The sequence below is a fragment of the Nycticebus coucang genome, chromosome 7 (assembly GCF_027406575.1).
Source record: "Nycticebus coucang isolate mNycCou1 chromosome 7, mNycCou1.pri, whole genome shotgun sequence".
In the NCBI taxonomy this organism is placed as follows: domain Eukaryota; kingdom Metazoa; phylum Chordata; class Mammalia; order Primates; family Lorisidae; genus Nycticebus; species Nycticebus coucang.
The window spans coordinates 58000603-58019278 of NC_069786.1; the positions used below are offsets into that span (position 1 = coordinate 58000603).

General features: G+C 36.9%; 1 protein-coding gene across 1 annotated transcript in view; it reads right to left on the reverse strand.

Annotated features, from left to right (window-relative positions):
* Positions 1-18676, reverse strand: part of FAP (fibroblast activation protein alpha) — a 61219-nt gene that overhangs the window by 18439 nt on the left and 24104 nt on the right. Inside the window, exons 12-17 of the mRNA XM_053597807.1 lie at positions 17845-17889; positions 13229-13333; positions 13060-13130; positions 10861-10914; positions 9061-9185; positions 4966-5013 (exon numbers count right to left, since the gene is read on the reverse strand). Coding sequence (XP_053453782.1) covers positions 4966-5013; positions 9061-9185; positions 10861-10914; positions 13060-13130; positions 13229-13333; positions 17845-17889 — 448 coding nt within the window. The remainder of the gene's footprint in view (positions 1-4965; positions 5014-9060; positions 9186-10860; positions 10915-13059; positions 13131-13228; positions 13334-17844; positions 17890-18676) is intronic.

Sequence of the window (18676 nt, forward strand, 5' to 3'; positions counted from 1 at the left end):
TAAGGCTTAAGAAGTTTCATATTGACAAACATACTTGTAATCCAGCTTTTAGAGCAGATATGACTTTATGAGGACATCACATTTTAATTATTGTCTCCTAAACTGATCCTTATGGCATCAAAACACATTTTAAGCAGAATCACCGAAACCACAATGTTTATTTAATCACGTTTTACTATCTCCTACTGTTTGTTTTTCAACTTAAAAGTCATGACCAAACTGAGTAGGTGATATTTTTTTAACATCTGTCAAAAAAAAAAAAAGAAGAAGAAGAAATAAGATTTAGATTGCTGAGGTCTCCAATTTAAAATAATGAATTGTGTAGTTACAAGACTTGTTTTTTTTAAAATTTCAAGGTGAAAGTCAAATACTATTTCTGTGATTGTTTTACATTTCTTCCTTTCTTTTTTTTCCTATTGTACTTAATTAATGTAGGATATTCTCTCTTTTTCAGTACCTGAATTACTTTGTATACTATTTCTTCAAAACCTTCCTTTCCAAGTTGTTATATATCTTAGTAAAAACAACAATATGACATATTCTGCTCTCTTTCTGTCTTACACCTTTAAAAAATCTTTTAAACTGCTGTTTATACTTGAGCTTGGTTTTCTTTCACACTTTAAATTTTGAAACTGAACAAATCCATTGATCTCCTGAATCTGCAGATCGGTGATATATATAAAAAACTTTCTAGAAATACAGGGTTTTTTGTAGGTTTTATTTTTTTTAACTGGAATTAACACTAATATCTTCTAGAGAAAAGTTAGTCTTTCATATAATTTATGGAATTTATAGCTTTATACTGTGTTTTAAAAGAGGATCTGGATGCCTTGTGAGATGTAGCTATCCCTACAAAAGACGTCCCATAGACTTCTTGTTTTTATGTCTTTTTGAAAGAATGCTCTCTGGCCATAGGGAACTGGAGGAGTACGTATATTAAGTTTGCCAAATCACTTCTCTTGTAACTCTCAGTTTTCATATACTCATGGCATTTTGCTCCAGCACGTTATATTTAATCTTAGCACAAGTATAGATGTTTTGGGTATGGTTTGTATAAGATACATAATGAATTTCACATTAACTTTGGGTAATTTATCAGGAAAGAGATACTTGTGATACTTTAAAAATTAAAACCAGAAATGTAAAAGGAATCTACAATTCTAAGTGCAGTAGAGCCAACTCTTTATTTTCCTGGGTGAAGTCCATATGTGGAGTGTCATGGAGGAAGGGAGTTCTGTGTGGATCAAGTCCACAGAATGGCTGACTGATTGGTTGATTACTATTTGTATTATTCTACGACAGATACTAAAAGTTGAAGATAATATCCAGGTAGTGTTACATTGTTATAACTTTGACTCCTTCTCCATTCTATGCCTAGTTAATGAGCTTCCCCAATTCATGACTTAATGAAATTTCAAATTTAATTCAAAAGTTTACTAATTCTTCTATAGTCCAGAGTTGCATTTTTATGGATAAAGAGTGGGCAATTTTTCCACCTCTTAAAGTGCAAATGGAGTTTCATAGAACTGTGAAGGGAATAACTGGGGTTATTCTGTGGGTTCTCTATGGGGTTTCACATTAAAAGCCCGCAACCTAGCAAGGAATAGTCTAGAATGTACCAATTAACCTTCTTTCACGCATCATTGCATACTCTGTACCTAGCACCTGGGAGCATGTGCTCTGCACGTATTCATAGACTCTTCATTATGACATCAAGTTGTAAGAATAATTATTCTTATATTTGATTTTTGTTTAAATCACATTAAAATGTTATATTGCTTATTAATTAAATAAGAAGAATCTGTGGAAAAGTTGATAAATGAGTTCATTCATCCAATTGGTAAATGAGTGTTTGCTGTGTCCAAAGCAATTAAACCCAGTTGAGCCTTGTTGTCAAGTCCCAACTCTTCTGGGTTTTCATAATATCTGGTTCAAGTATTATAAAGTATTTTGAAATGACCTTACCCCTCTTTACAGAGAAAATTAAGCCATTGCATTGTGTTCCATAATGTCTACAAATTCTCATGCAATCACATCAATCATTTCTTCATTCTCTCCTATCACAGCACATGCGATGAATCCCATCACCTGTCTTTGATTCCATCCTCTCCCAATTTCTTAGGGGCTTCCTTCCTCTATGTCTTCAACTCCCTTTTTCTCCTAATTTCTTTCATCAGCTTTTAATCATACTCAAATGTTTATCATCTTTCAAAAACAAAATTAAACCTCCATCAATCCTTTACAACCAAAATGACATCTCTCCTCTCCTTTCATCACAATCAGACTTCTTGGACACACTGTGTCTTTCTTTTATTTATGCAGGCCTAACCTCACTTCATTCTGGCTTCCACCTCCACTGCTCCACTGAAACTGTTCTGACTGAGGTGATGTCGATCTTCCTGCTAAGTCTATTAATTTTAAGCAGGTCTTGCTTCACTCTCTGCAGCAGCTGAAATAGCTGTGCACTTCCTCCTTGAGATTTTCTCCTCCCCTGCCTTTCACGGCACCACACTCTCAAGGTCTTCCTATAGTTCCCTCTCAGTCTCCTTAACACGCTCATTTTTCTTTCTCCATTTCTCAAGTGTTGGTTGTCCAGCTTTGTTCTAGGCTCTTTTTCCACTAACTCTAGCTACCCTATTCTTCCCACTCTGCTAATCTCATCCACGTCCAGGGCCTTAATAACAATGTGTTCCATAAACTAGTAATTTCTTGATCTTTATCTTCAGTCCCAACTGGTCTTCTGACATCTAGATCAAAGACTATGTCACTAGAGAACACCTCCACCTGGATAGGACATCAATTCTTTAAGCTCAACATTGAAAACAAAATTTGTCATCTCCCTCAAAACCTGCAGTCCACAGTAGGTCCTCTCTTTCAATGAAAACTGTATCTAACCAACCATCCAAACATTGTCAATCCTTCCTTCTTATTAGCAAGTCTCGGTTTTGATGTAGCTATGGTCAGGAATCATTTCCTAACCCCCAAACCTAGCAGGGGTGCATGCCCTATGAGCTTCCATGCTTTCTGTTTCCCTCATCTTAAAACTTGACCCCACTATATTGTAACTTCTCATTCACACATTTGTTCTCCCCACTGATCTATAATCTCCTTAAGGGTAGAAACAATGTCTAATTTTATAGATCTGGTACTTGGCACAGTCTTTGGCTTAATATGAGATTTGCTTAATAAAATACAGTAGAAACTCTATAGCTGACCATCTCCCTACTGGCTAGCTCCTTAAGATGACCTAATTTTCAAAGATCAGACATGCACCACATATACGTATCAAAACAGTAGGCTTAGTGCCTTATGTTGACTAGTTTATTACTGTCCCTTGGGTGGTCAACTTACAGATGTTATATGGTATTTGTTGAATGAAGATTTCTGGCACCAAATGCAATGTAAAATGTCTGAAAAAACTAAAAATATAGAAGACACAGCATCTGTTCTAAAACAGCAGCTGAACATTTATTTACAATCCAGCATAATCTAGGAGCTACTGAACTGGACTCTCTGGGGAGGGCCTGAGGGTATACATTTCTAATGAGCATATCAGAATTTCATCATGCACCAAATTGTGGAATTGTGCTCTGAAAGAATTTGAGTTCTACGAGTTAGAAAATATATAATTACATATGACATATAGGAGAATGATGTGAATATTGTACCTATTTTTTTAAGTAATGAATGAAGCAAGAAAACTCCAAAAGCAGGACAAAGATTGGTGTCTGCCGAGAATCTACTATGAATATTAAGAAAGTAGAAATCCAGGCTATAGGAAAAAAGAAGTTGACTTGTATTTTGCAGTCATGATAAAATGGAAATTAATACATCTTTGGTGATTTCTAAAACAAAACTTTACAGACTTGAAAACAATATTGCTCTAAACCATCACTGCAAGTTGAGATGGGCCAAATAAAGAAATATTAACCTGTTATTCTTACATGTATTTCATTATTACACACAAGGTTACAAAAACGTTAACATGGAACTGAATTCACTGTCCCATTATTATAAGGCCTGTCCTGTCCAGAGCTCCTGCATTGACTCCTTTTTTTTTTCATTACTTTATTTTCACCTATACTTGAGCCATTGAGCAGGCAGTGAAACTAATCCCAAAGCAGTCTCCTGACGTGTCAAGAAGGCTGTCCAGGGACAATCGCAGACCTCAGTGCTGAAGGAAGTGGCATCTGCTCCATTGTCCCTGGTCTCCAACAGCTCCATCCCTATAATGTTGTTTAATAGTAAATCAAAAGATAATGGAGAACCAGCAGAAAAGTATCAGAGCAATTATACACTTGGATAACTGTCGAGAGCAAAAACGGTCATCTTTGAGCTGTGAACTATTTTGAACCAATATCACAAATATAAGATAGAGCAGGGCTGTCTTGATAGCAGTCGAAAATGGAAAGAGCCTCCAAATTTCAGGCCTTTCATATGTGGCAACGATGTGATGTAGCTGTTAAAGCAAAAAAAGCTGGCGTGATAGTCACTCTCTGCTCTGAACTGTGGAAGTTCCATCTAGAATTTGTCTCCAGTTTGCCATGTTACAAAAGAAAACGAAAACAAAAAGCGCACAAAACAACATATACCCTCCCCACCAAAAAAAAACCCCAAAACTAGGAATTCTATTTTGGGAGGGAAATTGTAGCAAGTATGCTGTATGCTAAGTTTCTTTACAATTCTAATAGTATGTGCTTTTTATAAGGCTGATTGGGGAAGACAGAATTAAACCCTCTGATATAACTCATTTGTGTTATATCAGGTTCTCACTGCAAATAATTATTAAATTTCACATGATCATGTTTGACCTAAATAATAATACCCACATATGCCGTAGTAAGTTGTGTGATAACAGGATTCCATTGCAGTCCCCTTTGTCAGTGGGGAAACCATCCTGCTTCCTCTAGTGGAATATCACAGAGAATTGACCTTAGAAAGACAACAGCATGCTAGAGAGAGTACCTTGATCGGTGTGGCCATCATGAAGGGTGGAAATGGGGAGGCCTGGTCCTGTGTGCAGGGTGAAAAAAAAAGCACAGCTTCATGTTAAAAGAACACTTAGGTTCAACAAGGACTGCTGGAAGTTTTAGTGTCAAGCTCAAGTGTATCTTTTAATTCTGCAGCTATTTTTTTTCCATGAAAACATCACCCTGTAAGTCTCATTTAAACAACACATGACATCAGAGCCCAATTCAAAAAAAAAAAATAAAGATGTGCAAGAAGCATTGCCAGTGCACTTTTCCAAGAGCAATCCTGAATAGTTAATATCTAATTACACAAAAGCACCCCAGAAGCTTCAGTGGCAAGCGGCCCTCTGAGAAGAAATTCTGTACTGGTCCACTTATCATCAAATAACCTTCACCAGTACCAGACTGTATTAATATTTTTGATCTGGCTTCTTGGATTAATGTTCACTTTATTTTGGTGGGTAAAATTCAGCATCTTTTTTCCCCCAATGTAATTCATATGTGCAGAAATTTAGATGAACTATGTTTCCTTTTAAAATATGCTGTGGCAGGTCATGTTCCCTGGGCAACAGACCTGGAAAGAGGTTTAAATTTTATTGGGTGATGGAGTGGTATTGAGATGCACACCTGAGGGGGAAGGGGAGGACAAGCAGGGCAGGTGGGCTCAGTGCTGTCACAGAGAGCCCTAGATGGCCTGCAGAGTTGCCTGTAATGGAGCAACAAGCCAGGCTTTACCCCCAGCATGGAGCAGTGATTAGACATGGCTAATCACTGGACATGGAGGAGAGCAAGCTCCAGAGAGGAGCTCGGCTGTGAGCTGCCAGCCACTAGCATGCTCAGCAGCTGGAGAAAGAAGTGAGTCAGTCCTGAAGATGTGGGTTCTGGCTGGCACGCCAGTGCCCATTACATAATTCCAACATAGAATCCAGATTCTCTGTGCAGAAACTGGCCATTTTAACAAGTTCTACCAATGAACACTGACTATTCTTTGCTTAAACTATAGAATTAAATAATACCTGGAAATATATTTTGATAGGATAAATTTGCTCAGGCCATCAATGGGTTAAAAGCAACAGATGCAGAAGTTGGGAGTAGATGTTCCTTTGACACCCAGATGCGGATGCTTGCATCTCTGTGGAGGGGCCATTAGCCCATCCCCTTCGCCCTGTGCAAAGCAGAGGAGTTCTGAGATGATTTGGGTGGTGTGAGTAGCTCTGTCTCTCTGTCCTGGCATCTTTCTGCTTGCAGAGATCATGCTTTTGATCTGTTGCTCAGTGCTATACCTGTGACAGTGCCAGACTCCATGGAGGAAGCCTGTGGCTGTCATGTTGCACCCACATTTGTGTGAATAATCATAATTCTGGGTACAATATTGGTGAAGCCACATACCTTAGCCACATTTTCCAGCTGGCCTTTGTGGGTAAAAAGCTAATATTTTGATTTCCTGCCTGACTCTTCAGTCTAATTTTGGAATGGCACAAAAGTCTCTTATTTAGTAGGTGCCCTCAAAACGAAAACGAAAACGAAAAAGTTCTGTTGAATTTTATAGACTGTAATTGCAGTTTTTCTTTAAAGTTATCAAAAGGGACACACATTCATATTACATGTTTGGCCAGAATGCAAAGACTTGAGACACGAATCTAAATTTCTATACTCTAATAAATCAGAATATGATTTATTATCGGAAATTTTATTATCTGATTTTATGATCTAAAATTTTAATATTATTTATTATCTGAAAATTTCAAGGTCATGCAGTTCCAGTAATGAACACTTGCATATTTTTATTAATTTATTTTTTATCTAAATAATGAGACAAACCAATGACTGACTGCTCTTGAAACGGGGGCCTGAGGGTGTGTTCCTAGTGGTTTAAGCATCAGTCGTCTAGAAACCTACCCTGTGTTGCTTTTGTTCCGTCAGCTTCACCAATGTGATTTTACCTGTTTTAATCCTGCCATCTAAGACTTACTCACTGTCCCTCGGGAGAGTTTGAAGTTACATAATGGGGCTTTACTCTTAGTCCTAAAGGGAAAGATTTCAAGGTTTTTCCTATGATGGCGCAGTGACTCATTTTACTGGAGCTTCAAAAACACCAGACGATGTGATGCTTCCCACACAGTATATTTTTTGCTAAATGGGAAATTACCATACTGCCAAGGAAGAGTGAGTGGTGGAAAAGTCAGGCGATTCAAGTTCTAGAAAGGACTCTTCCACCAACTTTTGAGGAGAGCTTAGTCTTTGATTTCTTCTTATCTCTTCAGTGGGCACTTAGGCTCAAGTAGGTGTTAGGCAGACAAAGTGACATAAAATGTGGCATTGTGCTTTCCCAAAGCCTTAAAGCATTGTACAAATGCAGAGTGCCTGTATGTGTCAAGGCGTTTATGTAAGTGAAGTGTCACTGATGCCTTTATCAGTAAATACATAAGACAGCAACACTTTGATATTCCCTAACACCTAGGTTTATTCCACAAACATCAGATGCCCGTAATGTATTAAACATTCTTTTTGGTCTTATAAACACAAGGATTCAAAGAAAGCAGTCCCTGCCTTTCGGGGGGAGAAATCCGAGTACTGCGATGAATCAGTGCTGTTAGTTCAATGATACTATGATCCTGGCACGTAAGCTTGCATTCCATGTTTCATAAATATGTAGCTGGGGTTGAAAAATGTTGCATATAATTTGAGAGGGACATTTAATGTATACCTTTAAATGCCAGTAACCACAATCCATACATATGGTCATGAACAACAATCTCCTGACATTTCAAAGATGCCACTGACCAAACATTTTATGGAAGTGTAATTTCAAACTGACAACGTATGCCATCTTAAAGGAGCATTCAGGTTAAAATGCTTATTCACGTCCACATAGTCAAATGAAATGAAGCTCAGGTTCTGAAACTGGATTGGATGAAGGGAAGCCATAGATGGTGGCTGGCTTGAGGGAAGAGCTGTGTTAGGGCGGCCTTTATTCTGATTCACTTTACAGGAACCTTGCAGCCTCTGCAACTGAGCAGGGATGGCAAGCCCTCAGAGATTCCACCAGTTCACTAAATCACCCACCCCCCACATGGGGTGCTGATACCCCAAACAGGAAGATAGCATGCATTTTGTAATATCTCTAGCCTAGGGCTTTACCTCCCTGTCCCAAATTTGGGAGGAGATAGAGATGCGAGAATTAGAGATTTATCAAGTCAGTGTTTCAAATCTCAATGATGAATATTCAATGCTTGTATGTTTTTTTGACCCATAATGATCTCTTAATGTAACTTGTTTTATTGCTTGCCACATGTTCAAGATACAGATAAAATTGGATAAAATAAGAGGTAAAAAATAAAAAAATAAAAGATGAAAAACTAAAATAAAATTATATGGAAAGAAATTATCCACTAATTATACACATGGGCTATAACAACCAGGAAAGGTCTTGTGTATTTTATTAGTTTTTGTATCTGAATAAATTACTTAACAATGTTTTCTAAATTTAGAAAGGACTTACTCTGTGACAAAGGTTCCTTTTCTATCCCCATTGAAATTATACTTTGAAGAAAGACTGGCCTGCAAGGGCAGGACCTCAGGATTCTAGGCCATTGTTTCTCTTCCCCACCCCCACCCCCCCATCCCCACCCCACCCCACCCCCACCCCCCGGCTCTGGGACTTTGCAATTTCTTCAGGCAACTGGGGCCAAAGTTCAGCAACCATTTCATCAGAGAAAACATCTTTTTATGACCTGCCTGCTGTAGACTGCTGGTAGACTGCGTGTGCAGGCAACGTCGCAGTGCTACGGAACATGGTGGTGAAAAGCACGGGATTTAGAGGCAACAGACACTTGCTTCAATCTTGGCTGCAACTTAACAGCAGTGCGGACGATTGGCAAGTTACTCTCAGCTTCCTCAACTGCAAAAAAGTAGGGATAATAATACCTTCCCATCTTCCGTTCATTTTTTCCCTAGAAGCATGAGCTAATCCTTACATATAACAAGTGCTCACTAACTGTATCTAAGAATTAATCAGCTGGTGGTGATGAGGATGACAAGAATGACAGTGGGGATGGCAGGCAGTGCTTCTGTTAGGACCATTACCTACCATAGCAGACAAGTGCATAGTACTTGGCGTAGTCGCTGAAACTTGCTGTGTAATACTGGCACCTTTCTTTCCTTAGATGGCAAGTAACACACTTCTTGCTTGGAGGATAGCTTCCAATGCTAATTCTAGAGGGAAATGAAAATAAAACTAAGCTGAAATTTTGAGATTGTATTTATCAAAATGTACTACTCCGTGTAAAGTGACTAATTTACATATTGACATCAAACCCACTCTATTTTTCTGTTGCCAATATCGTTTAAAGTAAAGGGGAATCACAGTATTTTGATGTATCTTGATTTTCGATCCATCTTTTCCTTAATACACACAAACACACACAAACATTCCGCGAGAAGCTTACTGTGGTTTTCCCAGGGTAGGAGAAATATCTAAGACCTCAAAGGGAGTGGGAGAGCTGTTTCCCATAACCATTAATCTCTCACACTTTACAAAGTGGCTGGGAAGGCAGAGTTCTTCATCTTCCTTTTCCCACCCCATGGCAAAACATGCGAGGAAAATCTGGCAAGTATTACCAAGAAAGGAGTCCCTGTTCCTTTCATATGTATCTGGAAAGAGGAATTAATAACAAGCAAAGTGGAAATAAGAAACCATGGTTCTAAGTGCCTCCTGCGCTTTCCACTCCTTTCAGCAGGAAATCTGGGCTCATGGATACTCAGCCTGAGATTGCTCTCTCCACATACTCTGTAAGCCGGTCTGCACCTACCACACTGGTCTCAACCCTGCCTCAGCAGAGCCCTTGGCATAGTTCCTGAATGGGGTGATTTATCTTTAATGTGTAGACTCACGGACCTTACTCCCAAGCCCTCAGCATCAGAATCTCATTTGAAGGCGACTAGGTGGTGTTATGGCAGTGTGAGGGCCAGGTTGGAACCCTGTTGTGGCTGTCAGAGTTACCCCTGCCACCTCTGAGACTGTGGCCGTCAGTTACTGCTGCTGCCCTCACCCCACCCTGGATGTGGTAGAAAGTGTCTGGAGACATTTGTGGTTCTGGAGAGAGAGTCTCCCTAACAGATAAGGTGAGATTACGATCCAAGAAGGAACAGAGGAATATGACAGAAGGGAAGGTTCTTATTTTCTCCATAATGGTTAGTATTTATATTCATATTTGGGAGTGAACAGTAAGGACTCAGAGTGCACTCTGCAAGGCTACAAATCCCGGCTTCAACAGCATTACCTGTTTCATAGACCTGTGGGAATTTAATGAAATTGCGTATGTAAATCAGACAAAACGTTCCTGCCATAGTCTACCCACACATGGTAACTATCATTTTAATTTCCACATACTGAAGGAATGGTTGAGGGCACCATTTTTTGCATCAAGGGGACACCTGGACTGAACTTAAACAGTAATATGGGAGCAGTGATGGTTATGCCAAAGTGTGCCATAGTAAAAGAAATCACACATCGTGGGAATAAAAACGCTGCCTGGTATATGATAAGTACTCCATACATATGTGTTAAATAAATAAATGTCCTCAACTACCTCTAAATTTAGTTGAAGTATTTAGTACCGAAATAGTATTTAGTATTTATATGAGCATTAAAATTTCTTGTTTTTCCCTTCTGAAAACAAATATTTTGAGTTGGCTAACATTTTGAGAGTGTGTGTTTATTATACTGATGTAGTTTACAACATTCTCCAAATGTTTTATCTTAATTTCATAAATGATTTTTGATTAAATTTCACACTTTAAAAAATATTCTACATCTCCTGAGAACTCTGACTTATTTTTGTTCAAATATCAGAATATATAAATACCAGGATGAATTGATGCAAATTACCTGTAGATATTTCTTCTTCCAGGGTAACCCTCAAATTCATTGCTAGAATAAAACCTGAAAATCCATTCAAAAATAAATAAGTAAGTATTGAGGAATAACAGATAATAGAATTGTCAGTACTAATACTAATGTACTAAACAATATAGGCAAATGTTTATCTAATGAAGTTATTTATTATTGGCACTTACATATGTAAATAACTGCCATTCATAACTGAATTTTGGGTACTCTGACTTCCAAATGATCAAAGGAAAACAAAATTATGCTGAAAACTCCTTTTATTTATAGGAATATTATATTCTGATTCATTAATTATGAGCCATGCAAAATAAACTAGAATATTTGATTAATATCACACTTTTGCTTTTCCATGATTGATAATATTTTACTGGTTTCTCTGTATTCCATTACTTAATTTTGCCTATGCTTCTGAACACACTTTGAATTTATTTTACAGAAGCCTTGACAGTAGATATATTTGCTACAAATCAGAGAAATTCACCCACAGTGGATACCATGCAAAGGGCATGTTAATTTACCCAGAAATAAAACAAATCACCAGAGAGCGTTTTTGTTATTGAAGTATCCAGGTGCCAGTTCTAACCCGTTTTAATAAAGTCATGAAGTAGGAAATCCAGTTTACAGAGGTGATTTTTCACTCCTCTGTGAGTTTATCTGAGTATCACAAACTGTCATTTTTGTTTTTTCAGGAAGAACATAATAAGGTGTGAAAAAATTGGAATAACAAAAGTTTGGTTTAATTCTCAGGATGGTTCAGCCGTCCAGTACTTCTATATCTGCAGTATCATGAAAATCTTTTTAGTTCCAAGTGAAATAAAAAGGCAGCAGAATACAACTCATTTCTGGCATCAGAGTTATGCCTTAAATCAGCATCTTTCCACGCATCTTTACTGATATCACGTGACTCCAGTCATCACTTGCCTTTCCCACATAAAACATCTCCAGCAACCTGTGAATAAACTACTCAGCATCTTCCCCCAGAGCCCCCTGCTGCTTGCTTGCTATGGGAAGGTTTCCTCATTGTCTTGCTTCTAACCCTTGCAGGAGAATACATGTTCGCTCTTCTCTCTTTTCTTTCACAGCCAGTAATTTACCAGCCCCTTTCAGCCTCCACACTCTACCAACTGCCCCTTCCTCTATTTCATTTAGGGAATGTGTGTTGAACTGCTCCTCTGTATCAGCCACTGTGCTAAGTGCTAAGCATGCAATCAAAGAAGGGGCCCTGGTTTTGTCCCTACAGTCTCTAACTCATTGCTATTGCTCTAGTTCAGACCACTATCACCTAGGTCTCTGTTAGGACCAGAGTTTGATCTCTTGCCCTCAGTTTTTCCCATTTCCTCAACATATTGAAATTAATCTCCCACTTTTTTTTTTCCTTGTCACTCCCATTGTCTGCTCCATTGAATGTCCGAGCTCCTTTTCCCTCTATTCAAAGAATTCAGTGCATTGGAAATAGATTGCAAATAGGGTTTCATCAAGTGATACCAGACTAATGGCTTCCTCCTATTGATCCTAGAATTCTAGGTAACAGGAGACAGATTGTGAGCAGTAAGAAAGGACCCCTGGAAGTAGACTATATCAGAAGTGACATAAAGAACCGGAAGAAAGAAATCCCATCTTGAAGTTAACAGTAAGAGCCTGAGGTTTAATATGTTTTGGTTTGAATCCTAGTCTGCCATTGTGTGGCCTTCAAATTTGGTTTTCTCATCTGTAAACTTAGAATGACCAATTCTACTTTATAGTATCTGGTATGTACTAATTTTTCAATAAAGATAGCTGTTATAAAAAATAATCTTAAACTTACATAACACTGAATCACTACAGAAGACTCTCCATATCCATGGCTTCCCTCCATGGAATTTTAAGCTTGCTCATTGCTTCCAGTGTGAAAGAGCACAATTTTCCTTTAAAACAAGTAATTATTTTTAAATTTGCATACTTTTTATGTAATTATCTACCAAGCATCAGAATAGAAATGATTATCATGATTTTCCAAAAGGAAATCATGTTGATTATATCTTAAGGAATGTATAATCTTAAATGAACTCAGAATCGCCTGAACTAAACTATAGAGTAACAAGAATGCTCTTAACCAAAAGCGACGGTACAGTATCATTCGTATGTCCATTGGTGCCAATTAAAACCTGAATGGTGCATCGTGCTTCGTGCAATACTTACAGTGAATCCTGTGTTACTCTGAATATATTTATGGCCTCCCACTTGCCACTTGTAATTTGAATAGCATTTTCCTATAAAAAGACAAACATTATGTTGTGTGAAGCTGAGCGTTATTTGAGCAACCTCAAGTGAATGATCTTTGAAGAGATAAATCTTGGAAGGAACGTACCACAGTGTCTTTGATATAGTGAATATGTTTGTAGCCATCCTTGTCGCTAAATATTTTGTAGTATGAAATGGCATCAGAGCTGAAAACTGGTGTTGAAACAAAGAACTGAAAAAAATTAACAGAGGTTATATTCAAAGACAAACGGAACTAAAACCATAGATTTTTTTTTAAAGGAACGTGTGATCATGTGTATAGGAATCAGAACGCCTTCCTCCCCTATCTTCTGTCATTCACATCTGATATTCCATTCTTGCAGATAGACAGCTTTTCCACTGGTTCTAACAGGTATTTGCACATTCTAACTACTGCCCGGCTGCTCTTGTATCTCCCTGGGTTTACAAGATTTAATTTGATCAAATTTCTATGTTCTGAGGTTATGTGGTTTGAAACAGAGTTGAAAGAATGACAAAAGGGGGGCGGTGCCTGTGGCTCAAAGTAGTAGGGCACCGGCCCCATATACTGGAGGTGGCAGGTTCAAACCGGGCCCTGGCCAAAAAAAAAAAAAGAAATGAAAAGAAATGGGGAAAGAATGACAAATGGATATTGGTATTTAACCGAAGCAAACTTTAAAATGAGATACTTGACTGAAATGTGACGCTTAGTACGGGTTATGGCCTTTTTAATCCCTGATGCAAGTCTGATGTGAAGCACCTAATGCCAATGATTTAATAAACTGTGGCTGCTAACCACAGTTTTTAATGGTAGGGAGGGGCTTCTGGGCTTGAGAGAACATTGTTGCCCAATGAGAGAGTTTTAATCCTTGAGATCAGGGAGCAGATTCCTCTCATTGTTCTAGTTTGACCTCTTCCGGGGAACTCCCTGAGGTACCTGCTGGAATTAGCTAAGGAGTTCCAGACACTCCAGTGTGCCTTGAAACAGAACAAACCTCATCTCCACATTCTAAATGGTATATATAACAAAAAATCTGCAAATGTCCTTATATTAAATTTTAGCCAATAGTTTCATGTTTCTCTAAATGTTAATTACATTTGCTGGCATTTTTTTTATCCCCCTCTGATTATTGTTTGGTGAAATAAAATGATGGCAAATTGGCAAAAGAATGACCAATTTGAAAGAGCTATTCTATATCACACAGAGCAGATAATCCCACAATTTAAAACCCACTCTGTTCAATTGGTATCCTTCTGTATGACAGTGGAGCAAGATGTTATGCTCTTTTATACCCGAGGAAAGAAATAACAAATAAAAACTATCAGTATCACCTATTTAGAGATGTATATCCTGCTGAGACCTAGGCTGAGATCCATTTTGAGGAAGAAAAGAACAGAGAAGTCACTGTAGGCTCCTTTAATGATCTGATACATGATGACTTTTTGATAAAATAAATCCTTATTTTTCAAAATGATTGTGATTGCATGACATTGCAACTTATTTGATGTGTCATGTGTAGTGGGTTGAACACTGTTTCCCCAAAATTCATTTCCACCCAATGCTGCAGAATGTCATCCCATTGAGAAATAGGGTCTTTGCAGATGTGATCATACTGGATTAGGATGGGCCCTAAACCCAACATCCCATAAGAAGGGGAGAGGACCCAAAGCGAGACTGACAGACTTGGCAGAAAGATCTGTGTGAAGCCAGAACCAGGGATTAGAGTGATGCAGCTGGAACCCAAGAAAAACCAAGCATTTCCAGAAGCCATCAGAAGCTGGAAAAGGCTAGGGAAGATTCTCCTGTGGAGCATTGAGAGGGAGCATGGCTTTGTTGACACCATGATTTCAGACTTCTAGTCTTCATAATGGTGGGAGTATTCTCTATATCTTAAGGTGGGAGTTGTTTTAAACAAAGAACAATTTCTGTTGTTTTAAGCCACTAAATTTACAGTAATTTATTACAGTGGCTCTAGGAAATAATACCATGTCCTAAGTCTTAGTACACTGATATAGAATCGATATATCTCCACTTTGCTTCTGTTTGGCCAGCAACATGAGCAACAAGTTTAAATTGGCCAAACACAGAGGAAAGCCTGATTTATGAATTGTTCTTTGCTCAAATAAACTCTGCTAAATTTATTTTATCTGAAGTTTTTCTTTTAACAAATCTTAACAAAGTGGAAAATGAAATGATGAGAAACTGTTGTCTCCCTACATGATTCCTTCATTAGTTTCATTAATAAGACCAGCCTTGGGACTAATGCCTCTAAATGAAATTAATAACCAAGAGGCTTAGGATAGGAAACTCTGATTAGCAGTTTTGTAGATGGAATTTCTACATTAATATAGATCTTTTGTCTCTGTCTTAATCCTCAGTGTAAAAGACAAAAATTCATTTTTATGTTGTGTTAATCACTAAAATATAATAAAACCTGGGTTGCAAAAGTTTTCAGGTACCACAGTAAAACAAAAAAGAATTCTTTGTAATCCTGCAGTCCATTAATTAAAAGACTTTTTAAATGGTTTTAACATAGATTAAAAGTTAAAATTTTATTTTCCTTGAAAATTAAAAAATAACAGGGCAGAGTGGTATGTTTTAAGATATCAGATTCAAACAAACAGGAAGAATATTTTTGCTAAGCAAAGACTGTTATCTTGTCTCCTCTCATTGCACATAGTGAAGATAGCTATGTTAGATGAACAGGTAACTTGGAAGAAGTAAAGAGGGTGTGAAATTTTTCCCTATGCATTTTGCCAGAGTTGGCCATAATGCATTCTGAGTTAAGTGCTTCTCACAGCAAGTTACACCTGAACCCTAGATAAGCGTAGGCACTAGGCTGTGTTCAATTTTAACAAGGCCCTTACTTAGGTCTTTTTATCATACTTAGATTTACTAAAAGATTACTCATCTGTATGTGAAGTGTAAAGCCATTGAAAATATTTTACTTGGAAGATAAGATTATTTACTACCATGTAATATCTTGTCATAGTGGCTAAATGATGACTTTAAGCTGAGGTCTAAACTAGGTGCCCATTCAGGCAAAACCACAAACTTTCAAACATCAAGTGGAAAATTCAATTTTCTTAATTGAGGGATTCAGCCAATAGCCTGGAGAAAAATGTAGTATATTGTTTAATTATTTTAAAATAATTTGAGTGTGACTGTGAAGCCAAAGCAGTTGACACCATGATTTTGTGTCTTCCATGTTTGTTCTCCAAATTTAAGGAGTTAACGCTAGTTATTATTTTTTTTTATTATTAAATCCTCATTTTTTGCCTGTTCTTTACAGGGCAAAAGAGCAATGTTTTAAAAGTGAACTTTATAGTAAATCTACTTATATTATCATAAAGGAGAACACAACTGAATGATGTTTTCAAGCATTCTTTCTCTTTCTTGTTCTTTACTATTAACATAAATCTTTGCAATAGGTGTGAATTTGTAGATTAATCTTCCCCTTACTTCAAAATTTCAAATATTGATCTAAGAATTGTCTTTCTAGAAGGTGAGCTTCTGATGGATAAAGAATCCACAATATTTAGAGAATTTTTTTTCATTGAATACTGCTAATTTTTTCCTGTGATATTCAATGCTTACAGTGGGAAAAAGTTCATTCAAACATGATTTTCACATTTTTCCCCCTGAATTACACACTTATCCTTATTACCTTGTTATTTCAGAATATAACTTATATTTACTATATGTAATTAATAAAACAATAACTATTCCTCAGTCGGTGAGTAAAACTGAAGCATCTTTTATTGAAGACAATGTGAATACAATGGGATGTAAGCCAAAATTTCTGGATTCAGAAATGTGTACAAGATTTTTACTTTACAATTTACTTTCTCTCTAACCACTTTAAGTTTAAATTTTATAGAATTTATCATTTTCTAATTGGCTTCTGAATTCCTATTGTCCTTAGATTTGGGGTTAATATGTTAAACCAAGTACAAAGAATTTCCTGTTTGTTGCATAATATGCCAAAATATCAGAGAAGCATCCTCTCCCCTCAAATCTTTGCTAAATCCAATCATATATTGGTGGTAATAGGTAACATCCACACAACATTCACCTCTTCTCTGTCCTATTTTGTGTTCTTCTTATAGGGTATAAGCTATAATTAATTTTTGTACTAAAAATTCCTCATAAATCACCAAGTAAACCTATCCAAAATTTCCAGATACAAGTGATCACAAGCTATAACAAAACACACACTGTCCTATTTGGTATCAAATCTTTACTTGATTACTAGACTGAATATATATATGTGAAATTCAGGACAGTTTATTTGAAATTTAATATGAGGTGGATTAACCTAAATTATGAGGATACCCATTGTACTTATTTTGTTCTAGATTCAATTGCCTAATAATTATTAAAAAGAGTTTTAGAGATCAAGGACTATATTCCTTTTTGAAAAATAATATTTATTATATTTGTTTAAGAAGTAATACTAGTTATAGATACCAAGGGGTCAGCTGATAAACTTAAGGTTGTGACATGAGAAATATGCTTTGTTCTTAAGGGAATCTGTAAAAATAAAGACATTGAAATCAACTGGCAAAATATTACTGAAGAGATCACTACCTTTGTGTTTTTCGCCTTGTTATATTTTCTATGAAAATATGTACTGTCAGTTTGAGTAGATTGAAATGGTCCCTTGTTAGTTGAGAATCTATAAAATTTCATTAAAAAACAAATAAAAGATAACAAAATCATACTCCACCAGCCCATCCAGTTCTGCTTTCTTCTATATGCTCCTGGGCCTAAAAGACAAAAAAGCACATTTAACATGGTATTAGGAGAACATTTCTACCTAAATACAATCCAGACATTAAAACTCTTATCTAACATGGATAATCTAAGCATTGAATCTTAATGCAGATCTGCCTAAATTCTGGTTAGCGATGAGGTGGAATTATCATGATTTCCACAGAGACCAGTACCACCCAAGCACGTGGTGTGGTGTAGGTAAAAAGAACTTTCACAGTGGAGTTTAGGTTAAATTCTTTCTTTCATCATTCTTATTAAGAAACCATAAATTTTAAGATTTGTACTGAATCATATTTTGATTTATATTTTAGCATAATATCATTGATCATTTACTGAATATATGTGGTATTTGGTGATCCTAAAAGGATGAATAGACATTTCTAGATACATAATTAGAAGAAAGAACATTCTAGGCAGAATGAATAGCAGAGGGACAAGACTAGCTTAGTAAACCATAGGTGGCTCAATATGGCTGAGTGAGGGTCACCGCAGGGAAGAGTTAGAAGATGAGAGAGGATACATATTTATTCACAAGATCTTTGGAGAAATTTGATGCCACCCTAAGAAGTTTGAACTTCTCTCATAGGCAAATCCTTTGTAGGAATTCAAATAAACGATTTGAGAAATATAATTGTGAACATGATACAGAGAATAAATTAGAAGTGGGTAAGATGGAAAGAGACAGAGAGACCAATTAGAAAACTATTGTAATATTAGGGAAAAGAATGATAAAGGTCCAGATCAAGGTCATGGTAGTGAAGAAGGAACAGAGGAGATGTA